The sequence below is a fragment of the Motacilla alba genome, chromosome 4 (assembly GCF_015832195.1).
Source record: "Motacilla alba alba isolate MOTALB_02 chromosome 4, Motacilla_alba_V1.0_pri, whole genome shotgun sequence".
In the NCBI taxonomy this organism is placed as follows: Eukaryota; Metazoa; Chordata; class Aves; order Passeriformes; family Motacillidae; genus Motacilla; species Motacilla alba.
In genome coordinates this window covers 42481566-42503175 of record NC_052019.1, presented here as the reverse complement: position 1 = coordinate 42503175, position 21610 = coordinate 42481566, and the positions used below count along the sequence as shown (strand labels likewise).

General features: G+C 38.9%; 1 protein-coding gene across 8 annotated transcripts in view; it reads left to right on the top strand.

The window, feature by feature from the left end:
• Positions 1-21610, top strand: part of TMEM131L (transmembrane 131 like) — a 79837-nt gene that overhangs the window by 37548 nt on the left and 20679 nt on the right. For 4 of the 8 annotated variants that reach the window (XM_038134267.1, XM_038134264.1, XM_038134268.1 and 1 more), the window contains 13 exons: positions 791-901; positions 6732-6809; positions 8680-8833; positions 10644-10702; positions 11063-11171; positions 12135-12240; positions 12878-13031; positions 14334-14507; positions 14795-14864; positions 16819-16936; positions 17511-17652; positions 18653-18762; positions 20371-20443. In XM_038134267.1, coding sequence (XP_037990195.1) covers positions 791-901; positions 6732-6809; positions 8680-8833; positions 10644-10702; positions 11063-11171; positions 12135-12240; positions 12878-13031; positions 14334-14507; positions 14795-14864; positions 16819-16936; positions 17511-17652; positions 18653-18762; positions 20371-20443 — 1458 coding nt within the window. Of the gene's footprint in view, positions 1-790; positions 902-6731; positions 6810-8225; positions 8390-8679; positions 8834-10643; positions 10703-11062; positions 11172-12134; positions 12241-12877; positions 13032-14333; positions 14508-14794; positions 14865-16818; positions 16937-17510; positions 17653-18652; positions 18763-20370; positions 20444-21610 lie in introns of those variants that run through there. The other 4 variants (XM_038134272.1, XM_038134265.1, XM_038134270.1 and 1 more) reach the window with 3 other exon arrangements.

Here is a 21610-nt window from a genome sequence, read left to right as displayed (position 1 = left end):
AAAAAAAGCGCATATTCCCTTTTTTTTGGTGTTTTCTATCTGTAGTCAGAGATACTCAGTGAGCATAGAATGCATTTTGTTATCCTCTTAATTAAAAATACCTAGATTTTTCCTCTTAAAAAACAATAAATCTTTGCATACAAGTGAAAACCCAAAGTAATTTTAGTTAGCCTCTGATGATACCCTGCCTCCTTGATCCCTCTTGGCTCCACACCCCTCAGTTATTGTGCATCTCATTGTCAATAAACTAATCTTGGTGGCGCAAAAGATAAATGCAGTAGAGGCATCCAAATTACAAATCCAGTAGTGTTCTAAAAACTGCAGTCTTTAAAAACCAAAATAATGAGAAAATATTTTACTCAATTTTTAAGGCAGAGCCATTGAATTCAATATTCAGTGGGACTTAGTAACAAAGTTTTCTCAGAAAATACTGCTTTCCTAAATGGTGATGGGTGTATTGTAATTGCCTGGAGAATAGTAGGAGAATGTAGATACTTTGTTTTTGATATAACCTGATGGTCTGCTGGTGAGTGCTTTGTTGTGTCTTTGTAATAGTGCCTGAATGAGTGACGATTCTTAAGTGCCATTTATGTCTATGATAACTTTCTACATTGGAACTTTATGTTTATTGTCTTTTATTTTTTATTGAATTTAATTTTTTAAATTGAATTTAATGTGAAAAACTGATCTGGTTTTTGGGAAGATGGTTGTTATTAGCAATATAGTTTTGGAAGCTGCTGTTATAACTGAAATTCTAGATGTTGATGTGATGACATTTTTTTAATACCAGGTTTTTGGAACAGGAAGTCTGATGTCTTCTCCAGAGGAACCTAAAGTGCAGCTAGCAAATGCCTACTTACTGCTTCCACACATTCAGAACATCCAGGCATCACACACACTGGTACAGTATACATTTCAAGGGGAGAAACTTAAGTCTGTTTAACCACAAAAGATTTTTGACCTCAGGTTGTGAGGATGCAAGGAACATTAGCAGAAAATCTGAGTACCAGTGACTGCAGGAGAGAGATTGCAAGATGCAGGTTTACTGAGATCAGCTGCTTTTATGAGTCTTTGGCATTTAAACTATTCACACTTGCTCTTCTTTATGCCCCTGTGGTGGGGTGCCTTCTCATTTGTGCTGGCAAAACTATCTGTGAGGCTCTGCTCTGACTGAACTGGAGAATTGATCTGCCCTAAACAAAAAATTAAACTTTATACCATAGCACTGAGAAGGGCGGGAAGCTGTGTTGGTTTGCTCTGCTTTTTACTTCTGGCCAGTTCCCCATGCGAGTTTATAGCAGGGCTGCACTAACAATTAGCCACAGTTAAAAAGCATGGCATGCTGCATGGATGAGACTGGGAGCTGGGAGTCAGGCTGCAGCATCCCCTCCTGCCCCTGTCAGTGCTGAAGACACCAGCTTTGCTTACCACATCTTCACAAGGAGCTCTGGAGAACACAGCAAGCTGACTTTATGAGGCATAAATACTGGAGTTGAAAGAAGTTTAATGATTTGTGTCATTTGGTTGCAGTTGCAGATACTTTCATAGTCTTCCAGTCCATACAGAACCTCTCAAGTGAATAACTAATTTGAAAAACTGATCTTTCTGATTTCCTGTTGTAATATACACGGACATAGTTTTTCCAAAAACATACTTAGAATGCCTTAGCGCATAACAAAATGTAATACTTTATCTAAACGTAAGCTGTGTTAATTGCCTTTGTGATGCCTTCTGTTCTACCCGAGAAAAATTATCAGCATAGATTGTATTCTTCAATCTGCTATGTATATGTTAGGCCAATCTTACCTCTATCCAGTGTTAATGCACAATTTCCTTCTCTCCCTTTCTTTTCCTCCATACCAGTCTCTTCCCTGTAGTCACACAGTTGCGCTTGCTTGTGGACATACAAAGGCAGACTCTTGGAAAGGAAGCAAAAATCTTCAGGTTTTGTAATGTGGGGTGCTAGAAGTACAACTGAGAAGAGTTTTTTTGATGCTGTTAATGTCTGCATCTTCATATCTACCTCAATGGGTTGTTGTCAGGTAGAATGTGAAAGTTGCATACATGCTTTTTTACAGTTCATTCTGAACTCCTGAGTGGAGAAGCTTTGGGGTACTTTTGACATTTTCCTCACTGTAGAGTGACAAACATTATCCCATGTTTTATTTGTATGGAGTACAAGTTTGAGGTCATGTTTAGCAGTGCAGCATGACGCTAATCTTGTAGGACATGAGGTGGGAGAGAGTGTTGACTCAATTTTCCAGGCTCTGGGTGTAGCTTTTCTGTGCTGTATTATAATTAAGGTAACACTCTTCACTGCATGTTATCAATTTGAGCAGCAGTGGGATGGGCTCCTCAGCTGTTGAAGATGATAGACATGATCTAAATATTGGAGAGGAGTTTATGGTTTGAGTTTGGGTTCCTCTCAGAAGAATGTTTCTCTACTGCTAGCTGTACTCTCCAGAAGTGCTGTCTTCAATTCATCTTCCTTACGTTCTGATCCATTAAAAAAATGGTATCATTCTGTTTTGTCCAGTTTATATTTTAAACTCAGAAGATGTAGAAGGAAGAGAGGTTGATGAGGTTTGAGTGACTATACAAGGGCAGACTGAAGGATACATAACTATTACACATAGAATGGAGTCTTGTAGTGAAAAAGCATTTAAAACAAACCAGTCATACTCACTTAGCTGTGCACATTTCTTTTCCCCTTTTTATTTTTAACTGACATAAAATATGTATTTTAATAAATTTAGGATAGCATACACCTCATTTGCACATCCCTTTTCACCTTGGGATAATTGAGTTCTAAACTTTGGTGACAGCTTTTAGTTTGAAACACACAAGGTGTCCTTACCTCTGAAGTCCACTGATACTGCTTGGAAACCTCAGACAGAGAGCTTCACGCTGTGTGTCTATTTTTTGCCTTCTGTTTTAAAGGTGGTTGTGTTTAAATTGTTCAGTAATACTGGCATCCTTGGTCATCAAGGCCAAAAAATCTTTGACATCATTTAGTCCCATCATGTGCTCAATAAAGTGACTTACCAGAATTGCTGGAGGCTTTGTTACCCCAAATACTTACTCTTACTACGTTGATGGTTGGAAACCTACACCTGACTTCCAATTTAAATTGCTTTGTGGCCATTTTATATATTGAGATGCACATTTCATTTATGTAACTCTTCCTGCTTCTGACATTTATACTCAGAAGCATTTGTAGGTGGCATCAGAACTTTCAGCTTTGACTTTGCCAAGCTGAAGTGTCCATGCTCTGTAGTATCTTTGGTAATTTCTTCACCAAATTGACCACCTCTTTTGTAGCTTCTTCAATTAGAAAAAAATTTTTTGAAGGTCAAGGCCAGAACTGTAAATAGGGATATGGGTAAAATGCTGCCACTGTAGGCTATTTGTGTTGGAAATATAACATATACCTGGGGATTATAGATGGAAGTTTATGGTAGTGTTTCCATTGGAAATACAATATGCGACAGGTTTGTGTTTGAATTTTTTGTTGAAAATGAACTCCCATGGATTTTTGTGTGTTGTTTTTATCTTTCAGTGGGCAAAGCACAAAGGCCTTTCTTTTTTCTTCTTCATTCCCGCATGTTTTAAAGCAGAAACTTTTGTGCTTAATAAGAAAAGAAATAAACAAACTTGTCTTTCTTATTGTTGAATGTCTCCATCTTTCTGTTACCCTTTTCAATGTTTCAGCTTTTGAAGGGTTGGGATTGGCATGCTCTGCCTGTGCTCCTGCATCCCAGGATTTCTGAGTTCATGGCTCACTTGTTGGGAGGAAAGAAGAGCGGTGTCCCACACTGTGAATTCGTTGTACGTCCACGTGGCCACTCAGCAGTGGCTAGTTACCACTAAGCTGTAACAGATGGTGGAGCCCATATAGGTCATCTTTGTTTACCCAGCTTCTGGGTGTAGTCTTTGCTATAGTTGCCTGGTTTTTGGCATTGTTTAGTATTTGGACAGCACTGAAAGGGCAGCTACATCACTGCCTCGCTGTGTTCAGGATGGTGGAAATGTCAGAGGAGGAGTGGCATAGGAGTGGCATGCAGGGTGGAGGGTCTTATCGTAGGAGACACAGATACCACTTTGCTGACTTCCCAGAGGAGTTCAAAGTTTATGAACTGACAGCTTGGGAAATACTGCAAGTACTAGCAGAAATGTAACACTCCTGAAGCTATGTTTTGCTCTGGTGGGCAGAGGATCATAGAAGCAAACGTGTCCAAGTGTGGTGCTTGGGTGTGGAGAGGGAAGGAAGGAAGACAGTAGAGCTTTCTTGGGGTACTATCCTGATAACTGCCTGCAAAAAACTGATGAAACTCAGCTGAATCATTATTACAGGGACAGCTTATTATTGCCATTCAGAGTGGAAATACCACTTTAGGGCCGGGGACTGTCCAGGACAAGAACTTTGAGGGGTCAGCCTACAGGAAGAAGAGGAGGCTTGTTCAGTGTTGTTCTTGTTCAATGATACTATAACCAAACTCCAGGAAGTGATTTGAGCTCTAAAGTCTTGGCAATGATGCAAGAATATATCCAAAAATCTTTAAGAGAATTTGTGTGGCTTCTGTCAGTTGTCTTTGCTCAGATAGGATTTGTGGGTGCTGAGTGTGTGTCTGCATTCAAGTATGTATGCCCGAGTGCCTAATACAAAATAGAGGCACCCAGTAAGTAAGTGGCAGTGCTTTGCAGAGCTCTCTCTGAGATTTCCCTGCTGTGCCTCTCCTTTTCAATTTGCCTCTGGTACAAACACTGGCTGCATAACTCAGCTCTCTGCTGTGATTCATTAGCAGTGATGTTTACAGTATAAACGGAGTGATTGCACTGCTGGGAGATGGTCCTGGATTTGTCTGGTTGGAAACTCTGCCTCTGACAGTATTTCCTCCCCAGATGCATTATCTTCTCTTTGGGGTTAACTCAGAGCCATCCTGCTGGTGCTGTAAGATACTGGGCATGTCAGTTATGCATTATTGTCTGCCTTAGAGAAATGCAAATCCGTTTCCTGTTCTGAAGATAGCCTCACAAAGAAATAAAAATTTCCCCTAGAAAACAGATCAACAGCAAATACACCCCAGTAACATTTTCCCCCTCTATACATTTGAAGTTTCAGTTTTAAGGACAGGAGTTCCCATGTTAGACTATGCCAGGTCAAGAAAAACAGAGGCTGGAAAAATATGATATAGCTGTTTTTTTTTAATAGGGATGTGGGGTCTTAAGTTACTTTAAATGACAGTGACATTGAATAAGGGCTAACAAATCGTTATTTTAGGACCATGAAAGCAGTAGTGCTTTTTGAAGAAGCACTGAAAAGGGAACTCTAAGCATCATCATTTTATCTGATCGGAAAATGACCTCCGAAGTTGTAATCTTACTGCCTTGTTAAAACTCCACTGGCAGCCATGTGCTTTTTTTTTTCCTTGCTCTCACAATTTGATACAGACAAAAAAATCTGTAAAAAAAGAAAAGACTTGGCAGGGGTTTGCGTCCCCCAGAAAGCTGTGCTGGGGACAGTGCTTGAGTTGCCACTAACCACCTTTACAGGGGCTACGTCGCCCTCTTGTGTGAAGCCTCAGTCATTTTGGTATGAAATCCTGTTGAATTAGGAATGCAAATATTGGCTTCCTTTTGGCAGTGCTTTTATAAAACTGGACCTCACGAAATGCCATGTATGTGATAAATCTCTCTACTCACGTGCCCCTGCCTGTCCTATTTTTCCTGTACTAAAAAGTTATTAAATAAGGTGCTAGATACCTTCAAAAGTTTCCTCAGTTTTGCTTTTCAGCATCAAATTATTGAAATTGTTTAAAGTCAGTTTCATCAACACCTTCAAAAACCTGAACTTGCAGATACCCTACTCAGATGTATCAGTATCACAAGAGAAACAGCAGGTGGGGATTCTACATTAGCCTCAAAATTAGCATGATATTTGGCTGTAAGAAAGGCACTGATAGAGTGACAGAGATTCTGATTCTGGCTTTTTTTGGGTTTTTTTGTTTGTTTGGTTGGTTTTTTTGTGTGTGTGTTTTTGTTCGGTTTTTCTTTTTTAATTTAATTGAGAATCGAGATATACTGGCTGTGCAGTTTGTGCCAGTAATTTGGCAGTGCAGATTTCCAGATAGCTCTCATGACCTATACTTGGCTTTGTCAATGCTGTCGTCCCATTAGATTTATGAGTGCTTTACAAGCTGGCACAGTCAATGTCATCTTTTCTTTTCTTTTCCCATTTTAGTGAATAAAAAGGCAAAACAAGTATTTTCTGTCTGTCCCATTTTGGCATGAAGCCTACGTATCAGACCACGTCCAAGAAGCATTATGTTCTTGGCCTAGATACTGTATGTCAGTATCCAATCAGCAAAGAAAATACACTGAAAACAAGGAAACAAGCTTTTATATTGCACACAAAGGCCCTGTTGAATACAGTTTTTTGGCATAAGAAAATTTGTAAGAGTTCTCATGCAGATGCTGTATAAATATTTAATAATCATATGTAATAATAGTTTGATAAGTAGGTAGATATTGATGGAGTTCTGAGAGTCAGAGATTGATTACTGGACTACTGCACAGAGTAATTGTATTCATTAAAAAAAATTCCTTGCATTGCTGTGTTACATATATGAGGAAGCAGTCCTATTATCTTTATAAATTATGGTATGTGAATTGGATTTATATAACATTTGAAGCAATGTGTTTGATGTTTTCTTCACTTTTGTTTCTTACAGACAGAAACTATGAATGCTAGTCTATTACGGGTTCACCTTGAATGCAGTTTACCTAATGACACATATCAGCTAGTTAAGGTATGTTTTATAATTATTTTATATCTATGTAAATCTTCTTATTTTAAGCCAAGCTTAGAGGGACACTTTCCACAGCTGTAGAAGTTTTAGCAAAAATGCGGCTTTCGGTGTCTCAGTTTAAAGAGGAATTGTGCCTTTACAAAACTGTATCCTCTGATACAAATTAAGTGTCACACATATCACACTAAAATCTTTAGGAGAGAAGGAGATTAAAAAAGATACCCACCACCACATAAACTTCACATAAAAACAAACCAAAACCACTCCAACAGGCTAAGCATTCTGATGTGTAGGTGTTGTACTGCTGACATGGGGCACAAAAATGATTAGATTACTGTAATTTCTTTTCTCCAGAAACTTTTCACAAGTGCCTGGTTCACAGTGAGAAGTGATCAGTGAGCTGAGAGGCTGAAGCCTGGGCTGTTTCTCAGGGGAGCATGAGGGCAGCCATGGTGCTGGGCAGAGCTGAGGAGGGGCTAGTGTGTTAGCAGAGATGCCCCTCCAAAAGCACTTGAGCCTTCAGGAGAGGAGGTTATTTCCTTGTCCTGGACGGTGCCACCCGGCTTCTCCTCCTGTCTCTCGGTGTCCTTACAGGGTGTGTGGGTGGGTGGGTGCTGCTCAGCGCCCACGCTGTGGGTGAGGTGCTGGCTCAGCCTCAGACCCGCGCTGTGGCCGGCAGCACCTCTTTCCCCAGAAGTGACGAGGCTCAGGCTCCATAGCTGTATTCCTGCGTGGAATACGTGTTGCACGTGGTGGCATTCCTGAGCTGCTTCCCCCGTTTGGTTCTTGCAGTGCATTGAGGTGCTCGAGGTGCACCTGAGCATTGGAGGCTGTGTGGAGTGCAGCTTTCTGCCCTTTGGTCTGAGCTTCCCTAGGGCACACCACGCCTGTGCTCCAGTCTCCATGGCAGCCCTTTCTCCTGCTCCTGGCAGCCATTTCAAGTGCTGAGGGTCTCTGATGCTGTGTGAGCTGTGAGCTGGCATCCCATCCTCAGGAGCTTCCCCACTCCTGCTGTACCTGCTTGCACCACTTGCGATTAGCTGGAAGTGTTTTGTTGCACTTCTGAGAGCACTTCCTGTGCCAGTTTTCTCCTCCTAGTCCTCCATCCTGAGCAAATTAGTCCTCCTGATAGGGCATCAGAGCCTGAATTTAGTGACCTTTGTGGTTTGATGCAGGACTAATTTATGTTGTTCACTGTTGGTTGTCTAGTTCTGTTTTGCTTTGTTGGCTTTAATTTTTTTTGTGAAATGGTGTCCGTGTCTTTGTAGTTGCTATGACTTAGCTGTGTTAACAGCAGCCACTACTTACAGATGGAAATAAGATCCTATTTGTATTTTTCTGAAGTATTCTAGCCAGACAACAGTGTTTTCTATTAAGAATTGTACATGTATGTTTGTTTTTTTAAAATTACTTCAGTGAGAAATGGAGACAAAAACACAGGATTTGGAAAAATTAACTATAAACAGACCAGTGAACATGAACTGTCTTCCTACCATTAAGACACATGCATCAGTCTGTTTATGGCACATTTTATTGAAGGCAGAGGATTTAACAAAGGAAACTGTTTTACAGTCCCTGAGGTGAGACTGACTAAGACAGTTTATGAATTTGCATTCTCTCAAGGTTCAGTGTCTTTTTTAGTTGTTTTTGTCTTTGTTTTTGCTATGCTCTCTGTACTTGCACTGTGTTTGGTTTCTGCTGAGATTTTAGCAAAGGTCCTAATTACTTTTGTTTTGCCAGCACTTTGGGGCTGGAAACCTTGTCTCTTAGATAATAACTTTGATTAATTTCTCAAAGTTCCTTAGTGTAATGAATTTTTTCTGTTCTGTCCCCCATCACACACACACCATATCCCTTTGTCTCACTCCAGAGCTGCTGTTTTATGTCCGATGACTCAATGCTGCTAGAAATGAGCTTAACAGTAAGAGTGGAAAATGCCCAGCAAGATTTAGTGGAGCACAGACAATACTTACTGGAGAATCTTTTTATAGTTTATGTAGCAATGGAAAGAACAAAGACCTCAGGTAAGTCCTAAATCTACCTGTTAAGTGCAATTCAACTTGGTTTTATACATAATTTGTAATTTGACATCCTAAATTGAATCAAATTCAGTGACAGCTTAATTTAACAAGGGAGGGAAACCAAGTAAGTTCAGTTAAACACAGCTTGCAGAGAATTTATGTTGGGCAGAGTTATCATAGGCAGTTTTCTTAATAAAGGTGACAATTCTCTTTCATTCTTTAGTCCCCCGTGCTTAAATAGTGTGGAAAGATGGCATGGTCCTTTGAAATCTACAACTGCCTTTCTGGTTTCCCGTTAATTAAATTGACCATAATGGGATTGTTGAGTGGTATGTACAGTACTGGGGACAGTGGCCATTATGGAAAGTAGGGTAATGAGGTAATACAGATGTGCACATAATTTGTTCTTGTAAGCTAGAATTCCACAGGCAAAACAATCAATATCTTGCAGTTTCTTCATGCTGCAAATCTTCTAAATCCAGGGGATTTAAAATTATTTATAGAGCCTTGCAGTCTATTAAAATAGCTTTTTTTTAGGCATTTCTGCCAGTTTTCCTTTCTGATTGGAGAAGAAGAAACTGCTTAAGAATCCAGATTAAAATAATATTTTTTAACATACTTGTTGAAATGGAACATGATCTTTTTGTCTTTCGAGAAATGCATTTCAAAATCTAGTCACAAAACAATAGATACAATATACACAAAACAATATCTATGAAATGTTCTGTTTCCCTCGTGCCTGTTCTGTGATGTGGTATTTCAAGAGCTGAAACTGAAATACCCACTGTAAACCTAGTTTCCCTGCCAGTGAGATGCCAGGGTTTTCTTATTTTGAGTTGTGGAGGTACATTTATTCTGATGCTGGTAGAAAATTGTTCCCATCTGTTCTGTCAAGGGTGCTCACTGTTAACAATTTCGATGGTTAAAGTACTAGAATTATCTTTTAGGGCTGTTTTCTGTTAAATGTAGTACAATTATAAGTCCTGTCTGTGCTAGAGGTTGGTCCTATAAGCCTTTTGGATTAGCTGTTGGTGGGAAGTTAGCACCTAGAGCGAGACAGCAGGTAGGCAGGGTCTGCACAGGGGAACTAACCAGCTGGGAAGGTGGCAGAGGAGTATGTGCTTTAAACAGCTGGGGTGTATGTGGAGCTCATAATCAATACCTTGAACCCTCTTTTGGAAGCTGGCACTTGCAGTCTTGCTTTCAAGCAGCTGAGCAGAGCACATGCATTATTAGAAATCGTGGCTGGTCAGGTGGGAGAATGTCCTTTCATGTCAGCCTGCATACACTGATTTAATACAAGTATAAACAAGGGCAGAAACTCAAGTTACCTTCCTTGTGGAAGGACTGTAGTATGATGGCCATCTCTTATTCTCTCCTGCTGCCCTTCTTTTGTTACTCTACGTCTTCCTACAGTCCTGTGGATGGGAACATAGTTTTGCCAGTGACTAAAGGTGGTTCCCCAACATAGCTGTACCAGGTTACCAGCAGGTGAAAGCTGTGATATCCCTGTCTCCTGTTGCTTTAGGCAATAGTTTGCTACCTACTGGGTGATAGGACCATTCCTGATTTGAGCCCAAAGTGCTGAATCTGGCTTTGCATGATTTCCTGGGAATGCTTGCATTTTAAAGCATTTTTACTCCTCTCTCAAATGTTTGCCAGCTCAAAATGTGAATAGTTCCTCCTTTTTACTAGGTATCTGTCACATAAAGATTTTAAAATTTAAATTGGGATTGCTTCTCCTGTGAGTGTCTGACAAAACAAGTGTTTCTGTCCTTGGTGATCTTACCTTGGTGTTTATTCCTTTGGACAGGTCATTCATCAGTAGATGTGTATATCATGCATTCTGGAAACAGCCTGGTGCATGTACAGGTAATTGTGGGCTTCAGGAAGTCATATTTTAGGGTGGTGAATTTGATTAGGGAATTAGCTTTCTCTAATAGCAGATTGATTTTGCTGGTGGCAAATGTCACCCTTCTAAGTTTTTAAAGTGTGCCCAAATGTCTAATAGATCCTTGAGATGACATGTTGTAGTTCAGTGATGGTTTTCTTTTTTTTTTTTAATATGTAAGAGCTGTTAACTTGAATAAAAATTCATGTGTTGATTTAGAAGATATGAGAAAATGGCAGATGGTGGCATGCAAATATGACAAGAAGATAGTCTAATACAGAAGCTGCAGCACTAATAAGGGTAGTACTGCTATAAAAATAATTTGTCTTGTCTTCTTGCAGGAAATACGGCAGTTGTCACAAAAAGACCCATCAGCTGTGGAGTTTGAGCCAGCACTGCTATCCTCATCGTCTACTAACTTCACAAAAGTTGCTTCTATTTCTTGTAAAGGTACAGGTTACACATACTTGGATATAATATGGTTAAATAGGATTTGATTGCTGAAAAAGGGGTAGTGTTTTTCAGCAGAGACCCTGAAAGATCTCAAAATCAACTTGTCTAGACTTTATTGAGAAAGAGGATGAATTCTTTTTGCTAATAGTTTCCACCCTTTTTGTGTATATGTGGTTCTTCTTATGCTGGTTAAAGGCTTTAAGCTTTACATACTTGAAAACGGGATAAAAAACAGTTACTGAAATGTTAGCTGATTTTACAATAAGCATAATTATTGAATATGCTTTTTCAACATCCTTTTATAGTTTATGGGGTTTTTTCCTGTTTCAAATATGTTTTCTAAAAGGCTATTGTGCTTGGGTGGTCATTTTCTATGACATTGCTTGGCAGGACCATTGAAGAGGCTTGCCTGAAACCAGACGTGTTTGTGGAAGAGCAGAGATTGGTGTTTAAGCATTCCTAACTCCAGCCTGCTTCCTGTTCTGACCACTAGACTGCAGTGTACAGATTTTAAACATTAATGAGAAAGGCTGCTTTCATAATGACATTGAGACATGTTTTTCTTAGGGAAAACATGGATGAAGAAGAAGAAAGGACTGTTATGTTAAGTGATTCTCTTTTTCAGAGGAATTTTTCATTTGTTAAAAGGAGGCAGCGTGCTCTGATTAGTAAGAATGCTATGCCAATGACAGGTGGTTAAAATTGCTAGGGTTGCTCTTCACAGGCTTATTGTGTGTGTATTTTTAAAGGTGTTTAGCATTCGTGAATACTTCTTAAGGCAAGGTTTGAAACCTCTGAAAAGATTGAGTTTTAGGACTCAAACAATTAGATACTTTACTCACCTGTGTGAGGATTGCAACAGCAAAGGTTCCCTTTTTTAGTGTTCTTGCAAATCTTCCCATGAAAATAATTTTGGATATGCTTCTGGCTGATGTATTCCATGTGTCTGCTCTTTCCCAGCTGCATCCTGTGACAGTGAAAGTCTTTATTCTGACAACAGCAAGAACTATCTTTTGAAAGGCACTACAACACTCAAAGCCTGTCTTTTCTGTCCTGTGATGGAAGGGTAGGTTGACAGTGGATTTTTGTTTGTTTGTTAATGTTCACTGATACTATACTGTACCTTACTTTTAAGAGATAAAAATCCTTTGTCACTCTGTGATTCCAAGGTCAGTGAAGAGGCTTCTTCCTATTGTTGCTGTGTCATTTGCCAAAATAGACCTGTCACATTTAAAGCAATAATTCTGTATTTTATCCCAAGAAGAATTTTAGGAGCCAGTAAAAAGATGTGCTTTAGCAGCTCATAGCATATAAATGTTGCTTAGTCTATGATAAAATTTCCAGCACCCTTGTTAATGCAACTCAGAAGCTGGATAGTCTTAGAAAAAATGTGAAGTCTTCTCTTGCTTCAGTCATCTTTTGCCAATTTCATCCAACTTGCTGTATCACAAAGCAACAGACAATGTTGTACTATAGCATAACAAGAGGGGTAGATACTTTGCGTGTCTCTTTTACATGGTTCTTGTGAATTTTTGCTCTCATATGTCATTATTCCCAAATAAATAACTTTGTTCTTCTCTGGGAAAAATTAGAAGAGCCTCATCATACAAGAATGCTATGTTATCTTCTCTTGTATAGACCACTTGTTGTGTACTCAAGGACAATAGCAGATGTATTTATATTTTTTATGTGTTTACTTATAGGTATTTTGATGTTGATCCTTCTGCAGCACTGTTTCATATAGAACCACATCATAATACTTCAGGATATTGGTCCATATGGTTTACAAACAATTTTTACTTCAGCATTGAATTGAATGAGGTCTTCATAGCCAGAGAAACAAAGAACATAGTAAAGGTAAGCTTTCTTTCTTCTTTGTACAATGTTTTGTATTTGATTTAAAGATATGGACCTTTGACATACAAAATAGGTTCTTTGAAGAAGTCAGTGTTCTTACAGCTGGTTGGAATCAGTTGAAAATAAAGGTTTATGTGCATCTGTAACTATTAGGTTACTGTCTCAAGAGGCATTATTCACTGTTCAGCTTACTTTTGTATTGTTTTATTGACAACTGTTCTTTCATTTGAGTTGCAGCTACAGATGCATCAAATTACAGACCGTTGCTCTGTTCTCAGAATTGTTGAATGTGTGTGTTTGTGCTCTCTAGGATTCAGCATTTCTTCATAGTGGAAGCTTTTAGTGCATAGATGAGCTTTAAAGCTGATAATTTACTGGCAGAACTGCTTGGTTCAAATCAGGCAAATCTGGTTTATGAATAAGCACATGATGTAGGCATCTAAATGGCTCTTCTTATGTTTTGATATTGAGATTTGCATAAGTGCACTGTATGGATCAGTATGAGCGCATATGGCCATGTACTAACAGCAAAAACACAAAAGACAAGGTGTGGGGTTTCACCCCCGGATTGTGGTGACCCCAAAAGATGGAAAAGTCCCTCCTCCAATTCGTGCCTTCGAAGAAAGACTCAGTAGTCTTCTGTTGTCTGTTCTCAAGGTAGTTTATTGTTGGTTATCTAAAAGATTCTTCTCCTGAACTGCTGTGGCCCGTTCAGCAGGTCAAAGGCACACTGCCCTCCCAGGGGGCTGGTGCCATCTTTTATATCATATATTACGTACTACATGTTTATACCTTTTCCTCAATACCTACTATCTATATTGAACAGTGACTTTCTACTCTAAACCAATCTGTGAGTGCCAACATCACTGAAGACATGGAGGCTAGGAAGGAGAAAGAAAGAGGACAGGGCACACCCAAATCCCTCCATCTTAGAATCTCTTGACCCCCATGTACAAAACTTGGACCCCTGCGTACAAGGCTTAAAACCCCCCTGTACAGCACTCAAAAATCCTTCCTTTCACTTCGTGATTACTTCTACTACAATACCTAACTTGTGTGTGTGGCTTGCAATTCTTTATACAGAGTTAGTAATTTGCTCCACGGGCTAAGATCAAAACCCCACGTGTGTCTTTGTCTGCATGCCAGGGTCTCAGAGCCCCCTGCCAGCGGCTCTGGCCATCCAGGGCACCCAGAGGAATGTCCTGGATTCCGACAACAAGGAAGTTTGCATTTTTCAAGGTACCACCTGCATCAGAAAGTGCTGTGCCAATTTTAATTCAGCTGTTGTTTGATTCTTTTCAGATTCTGAACTTTGCTGAACCTCTGACTCTACCTCCAGGCTGCTGGAATGTTTTTTCTTTGAAGCTCATCAGTGTGAAAGACACTGTAACGAATGCGCTCTCTAGTATTTGTTTGTCCACAAATGTGGGAGTGATGTTTGAAATACCTCTGCAGATATATTCGACTGTGTCCAAGGTATTGTGTTCAGCTGTGTGTGTTGAATTATTATGCGCTCCAAACCCAACTGCAGCAGTGTCTCTCTCAGGCCAGAAATCTGTTCTTAGTCCTGGAACAAAAGCTCAGTACCAGACCACTCTGTTAGACCATTCTGAAGATTGAGAGGTTATGTCCCCGGAGTTGAATAGCAATGGAGTTATAGTTCTCTTGGCAATTAATTCTCTTAATTCAAAATTCTTTTATTTGACTCTATGAAATTATGCACTGAGAAACTGAAATTTGTTCTTTTTGTTTTGTTTTTCCAGCAGGGAGATCTTAATTTTGAAGCAATTGCCCACTGTGATATTCAGTGCTACTTGGGAAAGTCTGATTCAGGTACGTTCATCTAAAGCTTTTTTTGGCATCTGACTGTAGTTTTATTGCAGAAAATTCATTTTATATAGCAGGACTTGTAATGAGAATATTGAGCTTGTTCAGGCAAGTACTTGGTTTTACATTTGTTTAAAAACATCCACTTTTCTGGGAGTATATGGCTGAGGGTACTGAGTACATGGCGTAACATTTCAGACATCTAATTCCATAGCATGTCCTAAGCTATTGTTCTGTCTTGAAACTTTTTTTTTTTTAATTTTAGTATTTAAGACTCTCCTATGAATTCTCATTGATGATGTATTGCCCTTTTCTTTCTTCATACATGTTTTCTTGAAGTAGAATGGTAAAACTGTCCACTAACTCAATGTTATTAGAAAATGCGCCCAGATCCTGGGAATTCTTTTATGAAAAACAAACAAAAAAAATTGACCAATATCTGCCTGTATCTAGAGTTAAATTTGAAGGCCTTCTCTTTATCTTTTTCCCACAGCAATAATTCCATAGATTTCAGCAAATATGATTTATCAGGCTTATAAAACAGCATCCTTAACACTGTATCATATCAAACAGAAATAAGGGGTCTCTTTTTTTCTGGAACTGAAGAATCTATCTCCAAATACTGTGATGCTGGGAGCTGTTTTAAGTACCTGGCTGGCATTTACCAAAATACAGCAATAGGTATAACATGGCATGATTCTGCCTAAAGAATGTTGAATCTGTTAAAAGCTGGTTCAGAATGGTGGTTTTTGTTCACTGTGCAGTGAGGAGTTTCAGAAGGCAGCTGGTATCGTAGGCTTTAAATATTTGAGCACTCTTCTGGAAATGTTTTCAAGATGATGTTTCCTAAAATGTATCTTTGTGTGAGGATATGAGGAAGGCAGTAGTAGTCAGTCAGATGTGAAAAGGAGAATTGAGGTGACATATAGAAACTTGACATATATGACATATATGTGACTTGAACACTTACTGAGACACTTGCATGCTAAGGTCCGTATCTAAGAAGAAAATGTTTGCTTTTTTGGTTTTTTTTAACCTCAATGAAGGAATATGGCTGATGCAACTGAATACTTGTTGCTTACTTTATTTTCATTCTAATAATACACATAATGAGATCTGTACTTACAGGTACAGATGTATTCTGCCTTCTGCTTTAGGATACTACTCTTTGTTAAACAGAAATGTGTAATGCATTAGCCTGAAAATACTCATCTAAAGAAATTTTAGTTGGATTATTTCAATAATCACCAATCTCAATTCATTACTTTAAACATTAAGGATTGTAAAATAAAGTACACGCACTTTCAAAATAAGTATTTTTTGTTTTCTTTCTAAAGAAGCTTGCTTTTCTAACCACTTTCTGCTGTGTGAAAATGCTTGAACCAATATGAGTGTAACTTTCTAAAATACACTAATCTTTAGACTGATGTAAAGTTTTGCAATTAATCTTAAGAAGAATTTGAGAAAATTATCAGCATCTAGAAAAGAAGTTGAAATCAAAATACTGTTTTTGCCAAACTGGGAATTGTTATGTTCCCTGCTGTGCTATGCTACTATATTTTTGTACCACTATCTAGCATATTATCTTGGTACTTTACTGCCATCAGTGGAGAGTACTGTGTAGACTACTGATGACATGGTTACTCTTCTGTGGCATCTGTTAGGAAAAGCAGCAGTAAAAAGGGCTTACTAAAGCACACTTAGCCTGTGCAATACCCATTCTCTTGTTTGCATGTATAGTTACTTTGGTTTTGCAGATGTATTTCTTTAAACAAATCTGATATGGAAAATAATATATATATACCCTTGCATATTCTCACTTTGAAGGGGAAAAGTGGGTTGCCTTTTTTGTTTTGGGTCTGGGTGCTTTGCAGACACTTATTACTTGTGTTCAAAAGTAGATTGATGGAAGGAGCAAGTATAATCTCTGTAAAATCTGAAAAATCTATTATCCTTTCAGCAAATCTGCTTTGGCAGAAGAGTCTCTCTCTGGACCGTTCTGCCTGGGACGTGGATTCTGAGCTTGCAAGTGACCTTTATGAAAGATGGCAAAAAATAAGACGTGGAGAAGCATGCAGGTCTGTACAGAATCTGTTGAGGTTCTTAATTCAAGCCAGTACAGTGTTGTAAGAAAGAATATTTCTGTTCTGAAGTATTCTTAATTAGAACAAAACATTCTGGACCATTTTCTACATATAAGTTAGTTCTCTTGAAGCACATGGAGTTTCAGAGCACCCCAGACACCCCCAGCTTTCATTTTTCAAGGCACTGCCAGCCACAAGTAAGCTTTTCAGCCTAGAATGTAAATAATATTCTGACTATAGTTATCTCACCAGGGCTACCTGGCATGAAAGCAGTCCAAGCATGTTTTACAAGCTCATTTATGGAGTTGTGTGAGTCCTTCATCATCAGGTTGCATAGCAGTCTTCTCAGAGTCTTTGAATGACTTTCAAGGTTTTTAGTTCCTGGCCTACATACACAGAAGTTAACTGTTTGGCTACAGCTTTATGGACTTTATTTTGTAGAGACCATTTCCAAGGAAAGATAAGTTGATGCAATTACAGGTCCTGGTAAATCATGTTCTTGTTGTAGTTCTTTGTTTGAAAGGAAAAAAAAAGCAACTAATTAAGTTTTCTGCTTTTGCCAATAAAGCAGGAGAAGTATTTTAGGATCGGCTCGCTTTACTCAGCAGAAGAACTCTGAGGAGGAATCCTTTGCCTTTTTCTTGCCACGGTTGACTACAGAGCCTGGCCTTACACTCAACTTTAATGCCACAGCTGTTAAAAGTAGTATGGTGAGGATGGTTGTTACTATGCTTTTTTCTGAGTTGTGTGTTTAACTTAAATAACAAAGTCTGTTGTTAACATTTGGTGCTGCTTAGCATTTTCCTACTGCTTATGGACTGTTGTTTTGATCTCAGTTAAGACACTAAATTTGTCTCCCTTTGGCTCTTTAATAAGTTTTCTAGCTTGCTAGTTGTAATACTTTAGTACAAGTAGAGGAGTAAAGCAGTGTAGATTTTAACCAACAATTTTTTGTAGCTGTTAAACTTTCCTTGCTTTCATTGTATAAGTTACATGCTTGTGGTAAAATAATTGAACATGGGACTTGGGATAGGGTGTGTTGAACATGGGACTGGGGTAGGGTGTGTTGTCATTAGTGGTGCATATAAGGCTGTACAGGATGGCCTTTCTCATGCCACTGTCTTGTTTAAAATATTTATGAGAGATACGACACTTCCACAGCAATGTATCTTCCAGCCACACTGACAGTTATTTCTTGTTTTTCAGATGTAGCTTTCTACTAACCTAGCCTAGGCCAGAACCAGTCATATGGAAATAGTTTTCATATGCACATACTGTGGATTACCTTAATATTCCATTTGTCCAATTTAATTGTTAGTCATTACTGAAATTTTTATAACCTGCTTGCATTCAGACTTCTCTAAGGAGGGGTGGCACCTCACTAACTTCACTTTCTTCTGTGCAAGAGCTTTGTTCACATCTGTCTGCATAAATCAAAATCCAAATGAAAGGGTTGTGTGGGGAGCGGGGGTGGTCTGTATTTTCATACACGTGGTTCAAAATGCACTCTTAGCTGATTTTGCAAATTCTGACATTGTGGTGACATGTCCTGCTGTTACAGGCAGCATGTATGATTATACTGCATTGACACAGAAGCCAGATTGAAATCCCTTGAAAATGCAGATTGTATTGCCAGTGCTGAATTATTTTACCAACCAGTTCTCAAATATGTAGTTTTTAACTCTTTCTTTTCCCCTCCAAACTATTTAGGTAAAATATTTCGTACTAAGAAACCCTTCATCCTTCCCAGTTACGTTGCAGCTTCTGCCTCTTTCTTACTACCCTGATCCCCAAGCTTCACTGAGTCTGCTGAAAAAATGGTAATAACTATCTCAGGATACTGTTTTCCCTTTTGAAAGATCTTATTTGCTATGCCTTATGATTGTTACTTCTTGGGTTTTATTTAGTTTTTTAAACTGTAACTTAGATGGGGATTATGTTCTGACCCGTTTTGGAAGACACAGCCATGTTTGGGGCAGCTCCCTGTGTGGTGCATGCTTTTGTTATGTACCTCATCACAGATAAAACACAAATTTAACATGTTTTAAGCAAGTTTGTGTCTGCCAGATATATGTTATAGTTGTTCATCTCTTAGTATCTGAGGCTTCATGCAAGCTGCCCAGGTGAGGTGAACAGCTTACAGAGTTGGGCTTGTGCATCTCCTCACAGTACTAGTTGGTATCTGTAGAGTTTGTAGACAGATCAGTGAAAAGAAGGTATCTGAACCATTCCACCAGGAAGAGTTTTCTTCTTAGCCTTTTCTTAGGTAATAACCCTGGTCAAAGAGGAAACAGGAACTGGAAAGAAAAATGCAGGTTCAGAGGGAGCAACCTCAGCATAAATGTTTAGGGTCAGCTAAGTAACTGTTTCTGCATTGTTTTAGATTTTCTGTTTTAGATTTGAGATGATCTCATGAGAAATCTAGAGGAGAGTTAGATGAACAATAAAGGGACCTGGTGAGTGAGCTGAAGTTCACCAAAATAAGCCCTGTCACACTTTGAAAAAATGTTATAGTTGGTAGGAGTGTGTGGTTAGAGACAGTGGGATTACTCCTGTGCTTAGGTGTAACTTGCTTATTTGGGGTCCTAGTCCCTGTGTAATTGCTTCCTTAACCTCATTCCTTTACATAGGTACATGCATGTGCATATATATGCCTGTGTGTATATATATATATATGCACATTAATAACTGCGTCTGTTTGCATACTAAATATGGTTTCCACATAGACTCTTTCTAGTGGTTTGCAATTACATTTTCTCTGTATTTGCACACTTTTGTTTCTGCAGATATTCTAAGTTCACCAGAAATCACATCCATTAACTGGTTCTTTTTGAGCTAATGTCGTAGACAGTTATGACAAACGAGTTTTCAGTTCAGTGGCTGGAGGTCCATTCGTCTATAACCTACATTTTATGTGTTGGTTTTATTATGTCAGTTTTTAATACCTAATGTCAAATGCTTATAATTTGCATTTGGACAAACAAATCAATTGCTTTAATCAATTGCTTTATAGGAATTTATCCCAAACAAATCATGAGCAGAAAGAGGGATATTTGAATAAATTATAAGAGATTTAATAATGATTATTTCTTAACAGTTATGCGAGCAGGAAGAGTTTTGGGCAATTTGTGTTTGTGTGGCTTAGAAATTCCATTTCTTGCCTGTTACCTTTTACAATATTGTACACTGACAGGCCTAAAATGCCCAGCCATTTGTCTGTTTTCCAAATGTGTGGAATCCTCATAAAACTGATTTGCAGCGTATTCTGTTGAAATGCAGACCCACATTTCCACCATATTTCACACTGCCAAAATGCAATTGTAAAACTAGTGACTATTTAAGAATAGATGCCAGCATGTAAAAATAAGTCAATGCAGTTCTGACAGGCTGAGTTTCAAGTGCTTAACTTTTTGTTTTGGTTTATTTAGGTTCGGCATAGATGTGCAAGCTATTAATTTCACAACCACCGAATTCAGGCTAATGGATGAATGTTCTCACAGGGTAAGATGGCTGATTTTGGTAGAAGTGGTCTGACACACTAGAGAAGGATTTTTCTAGCTATGCTGCTTCTGGGTTCTTCCCAAATGCAATTTAAAGCAGTTTCAATGTTCTCTTGATTCTTCGTCAGGTTTCTATCTTTGCAATCAATTATTTTCAGCATTTGAGTCAGTTTTGAATACAGCTGTAGGGAGGAAGTGCATGCATGCCTGCAAGTGTGTGGATGTGTTGTTGTGACTTCACCCTTGGCTCCAGGCTGACCATGAAGTGTCAGGCTGTGGAGTCAGTGATGTCAGGAGTGGGCTGGTTATCCTCTCAGTAGAGGGAAGTAGTGTTGGATAGTTCAGGGGATTTCTACAGCTCTGGATTCTGGTTTGGAATGTCATGTTCTCTCTGGTTCCCATTGCCTAATTTTTGCATGAGTGTGGTAACACTTGACCATGGCACACCAGTGCTGAGCTGTGCTTAAACTCTGAGATGTTGTGTCATGGATGAAAGAAAAAATGCTGTATCAGGGATGCTGGCATATTCTGGTGACCAGAGTACTATCCAGAATACCCAAATAATTTCTTCTTAAGACTTCTGGTTTGTACAAAAGCCCAGAATTAATGTATTTTCCTTGCTGTTTGGGCATGCTGCAATTTCATCTTTAATGTGCTGTGTAGATAAATGTTTCTGCGCATATGCTTTAAGATCTTAATGAAATATTTGTACCTTGTAAAAAGAAAAGAGTATGTTTGCTACGCTAATCAAAGCTGACCTTTCCTTTCTGGCAACAGTTGTAAGAGTTCTTGTAAAAGAGAGGAGACAGCAGTTCATAAATCCTAGCCTGTAGGCACACTCTGAGAAAGGGAAGGTAGCGTCGGGGTAGGAGTGAGCTTCCACAGTCCCACACACCATACTCTTGGCCAAATGGAAGAATAGATGTGGATCTTCACATCAATGTGTGCAGTACATGTTTTTCATTAGGTTTGAAGTGCTAGGGGGAACGTGCATGGTTAGGTAGATTTCCAGCACATATGAGACATATGTTAACCAAATCAATAGTTGTTAGTATTTAAATTTTTGCATTTGATGTAATTTTTCTAGTCAGTTTATGTGAAGTGAATTGTTAGGCTCATCTTTGTAGGGGTGACATGGGGAAGTTTTCAAATGCCATACATGGCTTGC